Source organism: Magnolia sinica, chromosome 7 (genome assembly GCF_029962835.1).
Source record: "Magnolia sinica isolate HGM2019 chromosome 7, MsV1, whole genome shotgun sequence".
Taxonomy (NCBI): Eukaryota; Viridiplantae; Streptophyta; class Magnoliopsida; order Magnoliales; family Magnoliaceae; genus Magnolia; species Magnolia sinica.
This window is the reverse complement of record NC_080579.1, coordinates 93,110,836-93,124,524: the sequence shown is the minus strand read 5'-3', so window position 1 is coordinate 93,124,524 and position 13,689 is coordinate 93,110,836. Positions and strand designations below refer to the sequence as shown.

Below are 13,689 nucleotides of genomic sequence, written 5' to 3'. Positions count from 1 at the left end.
CATGTTGCAAACAATGTTCTATACCTGAAATCCACTCCGTCCATCAGGTGCACTCTACCACAATAGCTCCTGAGGCAAAAAAAATAAAAATAAAAATAAAAATAGTCATATCCACAACTCAGGTGCGCCACACCATAAGGAACAATGTGGATGGAACCTAAGCCATAAGTTCGCATGTGGGACCACCGTGGCGTGTACATTTCATCAAACCGGTTCATCAAGTGTGACTCACTAGGACAAAGGGAAAATTAAAAAAATCAGACTGATAAAAAAAATCAGGCAGGCCACAAGCTGTGAACTTAGAGAGCTTTTAGATGCGATTTTACATTATTCCTATTGGTGTGGCCCATCTGAGTTTTTGATCAAGAAATTTCAGGTTACGACATTGATTGAATATACCCCCTCCACGTTGATGAATATATGCTACAACAACAAGCTTCTGGCCTTTCTCTGAGGCTAAAATCAGATGCATGAACGACAACCACCACCAGACGGCCACGGCATGCTTTCACATGTGGAAGAGCAACCCGATCCTCTGCGCTCATTTGGTCAGACAGCTATTACCTATTATGGCCCATGAACGGGTGTTGTGTGAACCTACCATAACTCAAATTGATGAATGAATCCGCTGTGGCAACCGCTGCTGCTGCTTTTTATCAGCTAGAACACGAAACAATGATTGAAAATCCAAGCCAAAAAGGCCCCATGGCAACGAATCCAGCTCCACAACGGGTCTTGGTTCATAGTGAAGTGATTACCTCGGACATATGCTGGATGCTTACCGTTTCTTTTCCTGTCAAATGAATGATGTGGGTCCCACCAGATAGTCATTGTCTATAGTTGTGCAGCGAGGATTTCATTCCATGTATCCGGAACGCCTGGCAGGCACCAATGCAGGCAATCGTGCACCCCTTCCGCTGACTTGATGCTGTACTTTGATATGTGGCACTCATCCCTCAGCTGCGAAAGGGCGGTTATGTCCAAGAGCTTAACCGCCGTGCCTTTCACAGCGCCTGCCACGACTGGGTCGGCAGACTCGTCTTTCAAGACCTCGCTCCCTCCGGCCAACGGTGTGGTGCTGTCGCAGCTCCCGCCTGAGTTCCAATCCCCGTTGACAAAATGCCTGGGTGATATCGTCCTGAAAAAGGCCTTGAGCCGCGGATGCTGTGGAAGCTGAGAGTCCACCCACCTCACGACGCTATAGATGGTCAGGTTCTTGGCATTCCCTATCTCCGCGATCTTCCTGTTGGTGTTGGGCACACCACCCACGTACATAACCCACCGGTTTGCATTGAGCTTGCCCCTGTTCCAATGGTGGCCTGTGTTGAGGACAAGGGCGTCAAACCGGCCGATGTAGCGCTGCAGGAATGTTGCTGGGCGATCAAGATGCATGGCGTAATTGGTGGAAGGGTTGGAGAGGTTTAGAGGCTCCAATTCGCAGAGGCTTGCAGACCAGTAATAAAGGATCGTAGTATTGGTGCGCGGGAACCGATAGGCCCACCCATCAGGCCGTATCGCACCACGGGCCTTGGCAAGACCGTATGTCTTTCCAATGTTTTCCACTTCCAGGTTCTCATTCCCGCCAGTGACCATACACATCAGGGACTGGAACTGCTGCCTCCCCAAAGAGTCCCCCACAAGGGCAATGGTCTTGTCCCGCATCCTGCGATATATCATCACCGCCGATCCTAGACAATGTCAGAAAAATCCTGATTGCTGAAAGGGCATAAGATCGACAAGGCAAAAACTACCAGCCCAACCATCCACGGCGTCCCAGCAAATGACTACCAGCCCAACCATCCACGGCGTCCCAGCAAATGAGGACTGGAATCATCTACATGCCTGCACAAACACCCAAGTTCCCTGGGGTCTGCCATGTTGTACATGTAAAATCTACTCTGTGCATCAGGTTATCACCAGTATATGAACCGTCAATACAGAACATAAGCTCAATTAAAAACTGATATGGGCCACACCAACGGGAACAATGTAAAATTGCTCCTAAACCCGTTTTGTTCAGATGGTGCAGCATGCGCGAGTTTTTTGTCAGGCTGCTGGTTTTTGTATCTTCTCCTGGTCCCTGTGGGTAACACATGATTAATAGGTTTGATGAAAGACAAACAATGGTGGCCCCACACACACCTATGGTGCACATCCCATTCCCATTGCTCCATGTGGTGGCGCCACAGCACCCATCCGAATTGTGGATCTAGCTAAATTTTGACTTTAGCAACTAATATCCACTATAGGACCTGATAGTCAAGAGTGGATATGACAGACAACATGGTGGACCCCAAACTAGGGCGTTTTACACACTGTGTAAAGCAAGTGTTGTAAAAAGGATGCCAGTCTAGCAAATGATACCAAATAGACTAAAACATGGGATAAGGAAAAATACCTTTCCAGAAATGTCAGCCCATCAAAGTCTGGCATCTCACAGTTTTCTGGCTGCCATCGGAAGTTTTCATAGGAAAAATCCGTCCGTTGAGTCAACCTACAAGCCCACATATCCGATAGCCATTGCTTACAACCATAACCAGAATACAACGGCCGCCTGCTGTCTGGAACCCATTTTCCTTTGGCATAGTTGCAAGCTCCTTTATGAATGACTGATTTGAAAAAAAAAAGAAAAGAAAAGATCAATTGCAAATCAAAATGCTGATAGACCTATGGTAGGGCTACCACTAGGATGGGTTGGGTTGAGGATCAACCCAGGTCCAACCCAATCTCAAGTATACCCGACCTGCAAACCCAACCCAACCCAACCCAAACCTATACACTCGACCCAACCTGACCAAACCTGACCCAAATACATATGTTTATTCCTAATCCTAAGCCTGACCCGAACTGAAATCGGGTTGGCGTTTTCCAACCCAAACCAACCTGACCCTGACAATCCAACCCAAACTAGGGGTGCATCAATCAGGTTCAGGTTGACACAAACCCAAGTTGCAGCCCTAATCCTAGGAAGGGTAGATGGCTTCGATTTATGATTGTGAAAATACTAAACACCAAATCATGTAAACCTTTAAAAGCTGCAAACAAGATAGACAGCAGAGCAAGGTTGCAAAAACCCTAATCCTGCAAATTGCCCGTCCTCAAAAACAAACAGGGATCGAATAGGAATTAAGAAAACAACCGCATGAGGCACTCTACCTTTTTCCTCTTCTGGGGACATCAAATTCATGCTCTCTTTTATCTTTTGAGAGGAGCTTGTGGCTTCAGAAGCCATTGGTGCAGCAGCAGAACCATCTTCTTCCGCCTGGTCAGCTCCTCTGGAGCTTGTTTCTCTCACCTCAGTCGGAACAATAGAACCACCTTCTTCTACCTGGTCAGTTCTTTCGGTTCTTGTTTCTCCTGCTTTGTGAGTTCTTTCCATTGTTGTTTCCCTCACCTCAGGAGCAAATGAGAAATCTTCTTCTGCATTTGTCTTCTGTTTTAGCGATGTAGATTCTGTCGGAGTGCTTGCAAGAATTGCTGCACCGCCACAAGAATATTGAATAGCTAAAGATAAATCCAAATATAGCAAGGGTGATCCTAGCTACATGCACGGTGTGTGCAATAGAACTCGTGCACACGCCGCACGTGTGCCAGCATGGCACAATAGGTGGGAGATATAATCCATCCATCAGGTTGGTCGGATCTCATACATGTTTTCCCAAAAGTAAATCTGGTCCAATCACCATGTGGACAGGTGGATGGGTTAAAAAACTTTGGCTGATTTTTTTAGAGCCATATACTTGTTTTGCAAGCCATGGCCCGCCTAACCAGTGGATCAACCTGAATCTTGCACTAGTAGAGCATCAATATAGTGGTGCTGTTCTGATGGATGGATTGGATCTTCGACCAATTGTGCCACATGCATGGCTTGTACATGAGCTTTATTGCACACGTATTTGAGCTTTACCAAAGCTCTAGCAAGGGTACTGAAATTAAACACAAACATATAAAGGTAACTATGGGATGTAGGCATGAAGGGATGAACCTGGAGAGAAGATCTCGAGCCGATTCTGAGGTGGGAGAATGGTGACGAGTGGGGTTTTCTGCCATGCCCAAAGCAGGATGGTTGTGCAAATGAGAGCTATGAGCGTAAGCGACAGCTGCTTACCTCTCAACCCATTGAAACGTATACCTCCTTTCATCCCTAAAACCCCCCAAAAAAACAAAAAAAACTGATCTCCTTTTGATGTTTCTGACCTGACTTAAGAGCGTTGGGATATCATCATGGGCATGAGGTGTTTAGGCTTCTCTTCTGTAGAAAACATGCAGCCATTTGAGAAAATATGCATAATTTTCTCTAAAGAAGAAAACATTTTGAAGGTAAGTAGCCCATGCACAGTTGCATAACACAATTGCTGTTCAAAACAGCATTTTTTCTATTTCACATCCATTAAAAACAAAAGATTGACAGGGAGAAAAAGTATTGTACACCATTTTGATCTTTTTTTCCCCCTTCTTTTGTTTTGGTCATGTCTTCTTCTTCTTCTTTTTTCTAGACCCTAAATCACATATACAGGAATAACCTTGAACAAACAAAGAATTCAGACATGTTTTCTTAGTTCAACTATATGTTGAGATTGTGTTCAGATGATACTTCTTGGAAGTACTTTTCAGGAAGAGTGTATCACAGGAACACATATTGAAGTGGTGAGCTATGGCACATATGCCAACATGGCACACAAATTGATTGGACAGGACCATATAGTCTAGAGACAAACATAAGGGTTTGTTTGGATACATGGATAGGAATTTGCAAGGGAACGTCCATGTCCATGGATCTTCAAGTTCTGGACATGGATGTCAATGTATTTTGAGATTATTTTTGGGCTATACCTCCTAGAAGAGTGTATACAACAGGAGCAAATATTGAAGTGGTGAGCTGTGGTGTGCCAATATTGCACAGGTACACAACATCCCTGTGATAAATGGGTCCTAAAATGTAAGATGCTTTCCCCTCATGTTTGTACCAAATGCCCTAGGGATGCTCTGTTGGAGTACCCACAGCAGCAGCCTAGAGTAGAGACCACTTTTGGTTGAAGCCTGTACATGGAAAGCTGCATTCTAGCCCAACAGATGGACACTACAGCATTCAAATTTTTGTGATACCGTGTCCAATGGACGCCTCTATCGTAAGTGAAAGCTGCATCAAAATGGTAGAAAGCTCCACCGCTGCCGCCACCCCAGGGCATCCATGTCTTAAGTGGGATGTTTGGATGATTATTTTCTGTAAGAGATGAACCTTCATGGTAAGGGAGATGTTCCCCTTGATGAGGGGGCTGAAATTTCCTCGATTTTAAGATGCGGGGGGGTTTTTTTTTTTTTTTTCTGCACTAATACTGCAGGGATGTTTCATCTCTTTTTTCTTATTTCAAATAATACAAAAGGTCCCATTCACCTGATAGTTGTATGCATACATCAATGAAGATTTAACTTTATAAAAATCATTTCATCCTAGGGGCTGTTTGATTTTTTATTTACCTTGGTAAATACAGGTAACTAGGTAATAATGACTTCATCTTTTTCCAAGATATGGAAATTGGCGAGGATTTTTACCTCGAAAATTGGTCTGAAAAGGACCTTGTTAGTGCTGATTTAAATTTGTGGGCCCCACCGTGATGTATATGACTTACCACGCCATCCAGCCGTTTTAACAGTGTGTTTTAGGGCATGAGCCCAAAAATGAATAGATCCAAAGCTCAAGTGGACCACACCTCAGGAAAAGTGGTCCTATAGACGTCCACCATTGAAAGTTGTTTCCTCCCTAGGGCCCATATTGATGTTTATTTGTCATCCAACCTGTTCATAAGGTCACAGGGTCATGGATAAAGGGATAACAAAATGATCGGCATGATCCAAAACTTCTGGGGGGCCCAAGAAGTTTTCAACAGTAGCTGTTCAATTTCCTCTGTTTCTGGTGGTGTGGTCCACTTGAGCTTTGGATCTGCCTCATTTTTCGGCTCATGCCCTAAAATGAGCTGGCGGAAGGGATGGATGGTGTGGGTAAGACATATGCATCACGGTGGGCCCCGCAGTTTTAACGTTTTCCTCCTCGGTTTACGTGATGGATTGCTATCAAAGAGGGTGCATGTCAACGTCACCTTGGGAGCTGGCCTGAATTACAGAAGTAAATAATTATCACCTTGTTACAGTGAATTACAGTTGGAATTAGAAAATCAAACAGCCCCTACCTCGACAATATGCAATATCAACAATATGGGTAATTTTCCTGTTCAAGAGGCAAACTTGAAAGAATCTTCTGTTGGTTTTTTTATATTATACCTGCTTTTAAAAACTGCATAGGTGCATCCAATGCATACCAACCAGATGTGCATGCACAATCTGCTACTTGCCATGTAAAATGTGTATAGTTTGCCAGATGTGCACCATCCATTGAAAGGTTTACCCTCGCTAAAAGAATGAATCTATCCCCAAGCACCAACTCTCTCTAACGTTGAATCTTACAATTACAATGTGAGTTATATTTGAAAGAGTTAAAAAGCATTACAATAAATATTAAGATACTAAATTTAAATATTTTTTGAAAGGCAATTAAATTTAAATATTAATATACTCAATGTCGCCTAGTCAAGAGGCTCAAGAGTCGAGCGAGTCCAACACCTAAACCTATACTTGTACCCACACACCACATAATTATACTTGTAGCTGGGTAATGTCGATTGCAAATGGAACAACGCGGTCTCAGCCATCTCTACTATATATGATGCAAGCAGCTTTGCGCAAATTTAGCCACATAGTTAGTCGTAGGGAAGTCCTGAACTTCAATATTTTAAGACTTATCTAGCTAATATGGGTCAATTACATGAATCCTATTTCGCCATTCCACTCTATCAAGGACCATGCCATCAGTTAAACCATAGGTCATCAAGTCTTTTCTTACTACATCCACCCACTTCCATTTGAGCCTTCCCCTTGCCCTTTTAGAGCCTTCAGCTTACACAGTTGCACCAACTCACTTCTTCTATCCAGCACAACCCTTGGTCTCCATTGCACATAACCAAACCATCTAAATCAACATTCCCTCATCTTATTACCTATTGGTGCTACTCCTAAGTTTCTCAAATGCATTCATTTTTAATTTATCCTTCCTTGTCTTGCCACTCATCCATCTTAGCATTCTCATTTCAGCTACACTCATCCTATAAGCATGTTGTTCCTTAACTGCCTAACATTTTCTCCTATAAAGCTTGGCTAGTCTTTTTTCTTTTTCTTTTTGTAAAGGTGATGATAAGTTTATTAATCCAAAGGCACAAAAACAGAAAACAGAAAAACAAGGAAAGGCAAAACAAAAACAGGACACAATGAGAAAAAAGCAAAAGCTTTACATATCTACCGAACCCAAAAACTCAAGGACACCACTCTCTCACAATCTAAATCACTTTACAAAGCACACACCTGATAGAACACATAAAACTCCCTTGGTCAACAATCTTAACAAAGGTGTTCCATAACGGTAACGGTGGCCGCAACAGCCGCTGCCATTATTGTAATGATAATAGCCGTTACAGCCCTTTTATATATATACACATGGACCGATACAGGTCCGTTACGGCCCTTGTTTTCTACAACAACCATTTTGGCCCCGTAATGCATAATGGATACGACCATTACCATTAGGTAATGGTCATTACAGCCACAACGTAACTGATTTTGTATACCATGAATTCTTAACTAATTTCCTATTTCCACTCCTAGTGTTATTAAAACTGTATTTCATATACTCTCTTTTAGTCAAACTAATTCTAAAGCATCCCTCCATAGTTCTAGCTTGCATTTAGGCCCTCCCTCATCTCATCACTCAAAAGTATGTCATCTGCAAACAACATGCACCATAGGACTTCTTCTTGTAAATGCCTCATTCACTCGTCTATAACCAACACAAAGGTGGTACCAATGCCCATTCTAACAAAATGACATACAATTTACTTTTTTTCTTCTTTTTTTCCTCGCTTTTTATTTCTTAAATTTTTTTAGTAAAAGAAAAATATACACCAGCCTTATGCCTCACACCTCAATACTTACACCTCGTCTTCATCTCGCAAGGATCAGGTTAGGCAGACTTCATGGAGACCTAGAATGTACAAAAGCATATGTTACCTTGGTACATGTAATTCAATTTTCCAAAGGACTGAACCCAAGTTTATGATTATCTTAGTAAGATTAGCATTTCAAGTTTGGTAAAGGGGATCCCTTATCTGAGTATCCTAATACCTGGCAAGCGTACTCCAATTTTCTGAAGGATTTGAGCATCATTCGAAAGGGTACTCTTTCAGATGCAAAAGCCTGGACACACAAATCAAGAGCTTGCAGCTTGCAACTCTCTCAGACCTGAATAACTACAAGCCGCAGATTGAACCCAACTTTATAAATGTCATCCAACAGAGTAATCAATGTCCCCCCTTTGAGGCTTTGTTCGATTTCCAAAGAAATCAGCGATGCCAATATTGCACCCAATGCATCCTTCTTTCTCCCATCCTGGTTTCTAAAGATATTATTGTACTATTCCTTTCAATGAAGAACTGTCAATGTATGCATGAAACTTAGTAGGAATTATATAATCCTAGGGCCAAGGGCATTCATAGTATCTTCAGGCTTTAGAGTTCCTATGAGTGGGGCCGGCAGTTTGGCACAGTAGATCTGATCCCTCCCCTCCACCGGCCGGCCGTGGCAGAAGAATCAAAAACATATAATCCCTAGCACGACTTCCTACAAGCAGGGCCCACGGCTCAAAGGTCTGTGCCATGGACAAATCAAGGATTATTTTTATTTATTTATTTTGCATTTTAGAGTGCATGGCCCATCCACTCCTTTCACCTTTCAAAAACAAAAAGGCCCATCCACTGCAGGTCCCATCAGATCAGCCGTCCAGATCACCAAACCGTGGGGCCCATTTGCAGGAATTCATTGCATCCACGACATTCCTTTCCTTCTTAACAGAGAATTCCCAAACACCAATGCATATATGTTCTTCATACTAATCATTCGACAGAGTAATCAATGTCCCCCCTTTGAGGCTTTGTTCGATTTCCAAAGAAATCAACGATGCCAATATTGCACCCAATGCATCCTTCTTTCTCCCATCCTGGTTTCTAAAGATATTATTGTACTTTCCTTTCAATGAAGAACTGTCAATGTATGCATGAAACTTAGTAGGAATTATATAATCCTAGGGCCAAGGGCATTCATAGTATCTTCAGGTTTTAGAGTTCCTATGAGTGGGGCCTGCAGTTTGGCACGGTAGATCTGATCCCTCCCCTCCACCGGCTGGCCGCGGCAGAAGAATCAGAAACATATAATCCTTAGCATGACTTCCTACAAGCAGGGCCCACGGCTCAAAGGTCCGTGCCATGGACAAATCAGGGATTTTTTTAATTTATTTTTTTGCATTTTAGAGTGCATGGCCCATCCACTCCTTTCACCTTTCAAAAACAAAAAGGCCCATCCACTGCAGGTCCCCATCGGATCAGCCGTCCAGATCACCAAACCGCGGGGCCCATTTGCAGGAATTCATTGCATCCACGACATTCCTTTCCTTCTTAACAGAGAATTCCCAAAAACCAATGCATATATGTTCTTCATACTAATCATTCGACATTGCTCGCAAAAACAAAATAAAATTAAAAATAATTTAAAATAATAATCAAATTATAAAAAGAACACAGATTGGTTCCTTGAATTCCGTTTCGATGAGCATTTTCCATTCAAGAAATGAAATTATACATACACCAAAAGAAAGACAAAAAAAAATATATATTCATAATTTTTTAAAAATAAAAAATAAAACAACAACAACAACACCATTTCCCAATCTACCAAAAATAATAAAAAATGAAATAACGAAATAAAAAAGACACACCTGCGTGAAAATAGGATTGGAGATCTCAAAGCATGTAAAAAGAAAACCCTAGAAAATCGCCTTATTTTCTGGTCTTCTTCTGTCTCGAGATTTCTGCACAGATAAAAGAATAAAAATACGTAAATAAAAATACATATAATCTGAAAGAGCGAAAGAAAGATTCAAATGTATTTTCATGTAAAAGAAATTTTTTTAAATGAAATATATATTTGAATTTTGGAAAAAGAAAAAGAAAAGAAAAGAAAAGAAAAGAAAAGGCACCTGAGAGAGAGGGAGGGAGGTGGGAAGCGAGAAAGACAAGCAAAATAAAGAACTATTATTAATAAAGGGAGGAATTATGAAGTGCTGACGCATCAGTACGTGAGGGTCCACCGTACGTTCTGATCCAGACCGTTAATCAAGAGGCCTTATCTTTAGACGGTGGGTTCCCCAAACTCTATCGTGTTATTCTATTCTTAGCCTTTTAATCCATTGCCCTAAAAATGGTCCGTTGAAAGGCCAGAGATTTCATGGCTGCGATCTTCGAAGCTAGAGTGCTTTTTGGTCATCTGATAACTGTCGTCGATTATAAGATCAACGGTGTGGATTAATGCGAAATGGGATCCCCTTTTAAGAAAATGAACCCATCAGGACAGTATTCACCTTCGGATGCCTCAGGATTCTACGAAAATGACAAGTAGGTGAGATTCCACAACCATTTTTTTAAATGGTGGTGCCTCATCCACCGCACACGGACGGAGCGCGACGTCGCCGCGACCCGGAACCACCGATGTGGGTGAGAACCTGACCATAGGACCCACCTATACGTATTTATTGTATATCCACACCGTCCATATGTTTTTCAAGATTAATTTTGCTTCAGCCAAAGAAAAAAATCATAAATAAATTTCATGTGGGAAACACCATAGGAAACTATGGTCATTCAACGCTCACAATTAAAAAATTCTTAGCTTCCACCGTAAATTTTATTGACCATCTAATCTGTTGATAAGATCACACAGATCTGGATTTAAGAAAAGAACAAATTTCAGATTGATCCAAAAATTTCGCCCACAAAAGGTTTGTAATGGTCAATAACCACTATTTATTGTGGTGTGATTGACCTGAATTATTCTATCTATTTCTGTTTTCGGACCATCGTCTAAAATAAGCTGTAAAAACAGATGAACGGTGTGGATATAAAATGAATTCATCAAGGTGGGCCCTTACTTTCAGGTTCTCATTCACATATCTGCTTCGGGTCGCAGCAAGTCACGCTCCCGCACACGGGTCACGGGGTATCCGCGTACGGATATCCAAGGCGTACAAATGGTGTGGTCTCCGTTGTGGATGGCAGGATATGATTAGATCCGATGTGGAAAGAGTCTTTGCAGATCGTGTCCATGGTTAGGTGATCCAAGGATCCAAGCCGTTGATCTGCAAACTGAGGTGTCACACGTGGATGCCGGATGCTCTGAAATCATCGGAATGTTTGACGAACTAAACGTTTGGCCAGATGTTCGATGGTCAGGATCTTCCGATATAAGGCACTTTCGAGAGGTGGTCCACCATGTAGTCGTGGCGCATCAGTCCCACAGTTCTAGACGCATCTGAGCCTGTAATTTTTGGGATGAATACTATCCCGTTGGGAAACGGATTGGGTGGTGACGCAACAACACCTGTTGGGCGCTGTGGGGCCACCGTGATGTATGTGATTTATATCCACATCGTCCATCCATTTTTCCGTATCATTCTAAAGCATGAGATAAAAAATGAGGCGGATCCAAACCGCAAGAAGACCACACCACAAGAAACAGCTGGATAGTGACACGTATAGTTGAAACCTTCCTATGGCCCACCATGATTTTTATTTGCCATCCAGGTCATACGGACCGGAATGAAGGTAAAACGCAAATATCAGCTTGATCGAAAACCTATGTGGCTCCGAGAAGTTTTCAATGGCATGCATTCAATTCCCACTATTTCATGTGGTGTGGTCCACTTGAGTTTTAGATCTACCTCATTTTTTGATTCATATCATAAAATGATCTTTCAAGACGGATTTACGGAGTGGATAAAACAAAACCATCACTGTGGGCCCCACAGAGTCGGGTCACTCCAGGCCATCCGCATCCTCCAAAGTCTGATTTGCGAGTCAAAGGCAGGGTCTAATGCATCTGCTTAATGAATAGGCGTCTAGATTCTACGACCCGTGTCGGTATCTTACTTCGTAGTTGAAAAAAGAATGTATTCTGCGTGACTACAATAAAACGTGCTCCTTCGTGTCTCCAACCTACCTATTTGCAATCAGAACCGTTGGTCCAGTAGGATCCAACTAGAATCCGACTCGTATGGCGCATGGGTAGAAATTTTTCAACAATCATACATTCGTAAGTGTCAAAACTAGTGGAATTCCGGGCGTTGAATGTACACCATGGGCCTTTCTCGTTCCTACCATACGTTCTGAGGCCACGATGGGCCCAACGGAAGGATCAATCCGTGGGAAGTTTTCACATTGTGGGCCATCAAAATTGTTTTGATCACCATACGTGGATATATGTATGGTGGAGATTTGTTGGGCCACTATTTAGCGTGCTCCTTCAAGTTGCTCGGCTTTTCCACGGACAGGCTCCAGTCACATGTCATCCGTATGTTGTGATTGCTGTGATTAAAAAAACGCGTACACGGTTGGGAAAGCATGTCCACGCGATTTTCCAGCCGTGTCCCCGACGGTACGGAAAGCGGATTGGGTACTGCCATCGACTGTTCCGAGCTCGGGACAGTCTGGCGATCTGAGAGGCTCACCGTAATTTATGGGTTCATCCACACAGTCTATCTATTTTTTCATATCATTTTAGATTATAATATAAAAAATTAGATATATCAAAGTCTTGAGTGGACCACAAAGTGAGGATTAAAATCCCACCATTAAAAACTTCTTGCTAGAAGTAGAAGTTTTGGATCGAAATGATATTTGTGTTTTGCGTACGTTTGGGTCTATGTAACCTTATGAATAGGTTGGATGGAAAATAAACATCACACTGGGTGCTAAGGAGGTTTCAACGGTGGACATGAATATCAATGATTATTCTTGTGGTGTGGTCCACTTGAGCCTTTTATCTGCCAATTTTATTGTATTATGTTATAAAATTATGTGAAAAAATGGAAGGACAGTGTGGATTAACCCATGAAATAGGGTGGGACCCTCAGAACCTCAGCCTGTTCCAAGCTCTGAACAGGCGGGGCAGTACCCAATCGGCGTCCGACGGTATGCTGATTAGGATGTGTGATGATGTGCGGGGCACTGTAAGGCCTACCTTGATGTATATATTTTATATCCACGCCGTTCATCCGTCTTATCACATCATCTTGGGTCATAAAGCCAAGAATAAAGAATATATGAAGCTCAAGTGGACCATCTTACAAGAAACAGTGGCGATTGAACACTCACCGACGGTTGAAACCTTCCTAAGGCCCACCGTAATGTTTATTTTCCATCCAACCTATTGATAATGTCAAAAATACATGGATGAATCCAAAAAACAAGTATCATCTTGATCCAAAACTTTTATGACACCCAAGAAGTTTTTAATGATGAACGTTCAATCACCACTGTTTCATGTGGTGTGGTCCCCTTGAGGTTCAGATCTTCCTATTTTCTAAATCATGCCCTAAAATTACCTAGATAACCTAATGGACGGCGTGATATAGAACACATACATCACGGTTGGCCCACGGCCCCCAAAACATCGCCACACCACCGCTCGAGGTGGTGTGTGCAACATCACCTGATCTGCATCCGTCCCCGACGGAACCGACGAGGTTATAACGGGTCC

General features: G+C 42.5%; 1 protein-coding gene across 2 annotated transcripts; it reads right to left on the bottom strand.

Moving 5' to 3' along the window:
* Window positions 1-650: 650 nt before the first annotated feature.
* LOC131251741 (protein trichome birefringence-like 16) lies at window positions 651-10,566 on the bottom strand. 2 transcript variants are annotated; one of them, XM_058252660.1, is made up of 7 exons: window positions 10,517-10,566; window positions 10,136-10,429; window positions 9,875-9,967; window positions 3,986-4,252; window positions 3,157-3,477; window positions 2,399-2,609; window positions 651-1,663 (listed from the first exon to the last, which is right to left on the bottom strand). In XM_058252660.1, exons 4-7 carry the CDS (start codon window positions 4,140-4,142, stop codon window positions 835-837), a joined length of 1,518 nt encoding a protein of 505 aa, XP_058108643.1. In that variant the 5' UTR covers window positions 4,143-4,252; window positions 9,875-9,967; window positions 10,136-10,429; window positions 10,517-10,566; the 3' UTR covers window positions 651-834. The 2 variants fall into 2 exon arrangements, with proteins under 2 accessions (XP_058108643.1, XP_058108644.1); XM_058252661.1 differs by lacking the exons at window positions 10,136-10,429; window positions 10,517-10,566 and having other exon boundaries at window positions 3,986-4,043; window positions 4,198-4,252; window positions 9,875-10,092.
* Between the last annotated feature and the right edge of the window lie 3,123 nt (window positions 10,567-13,689).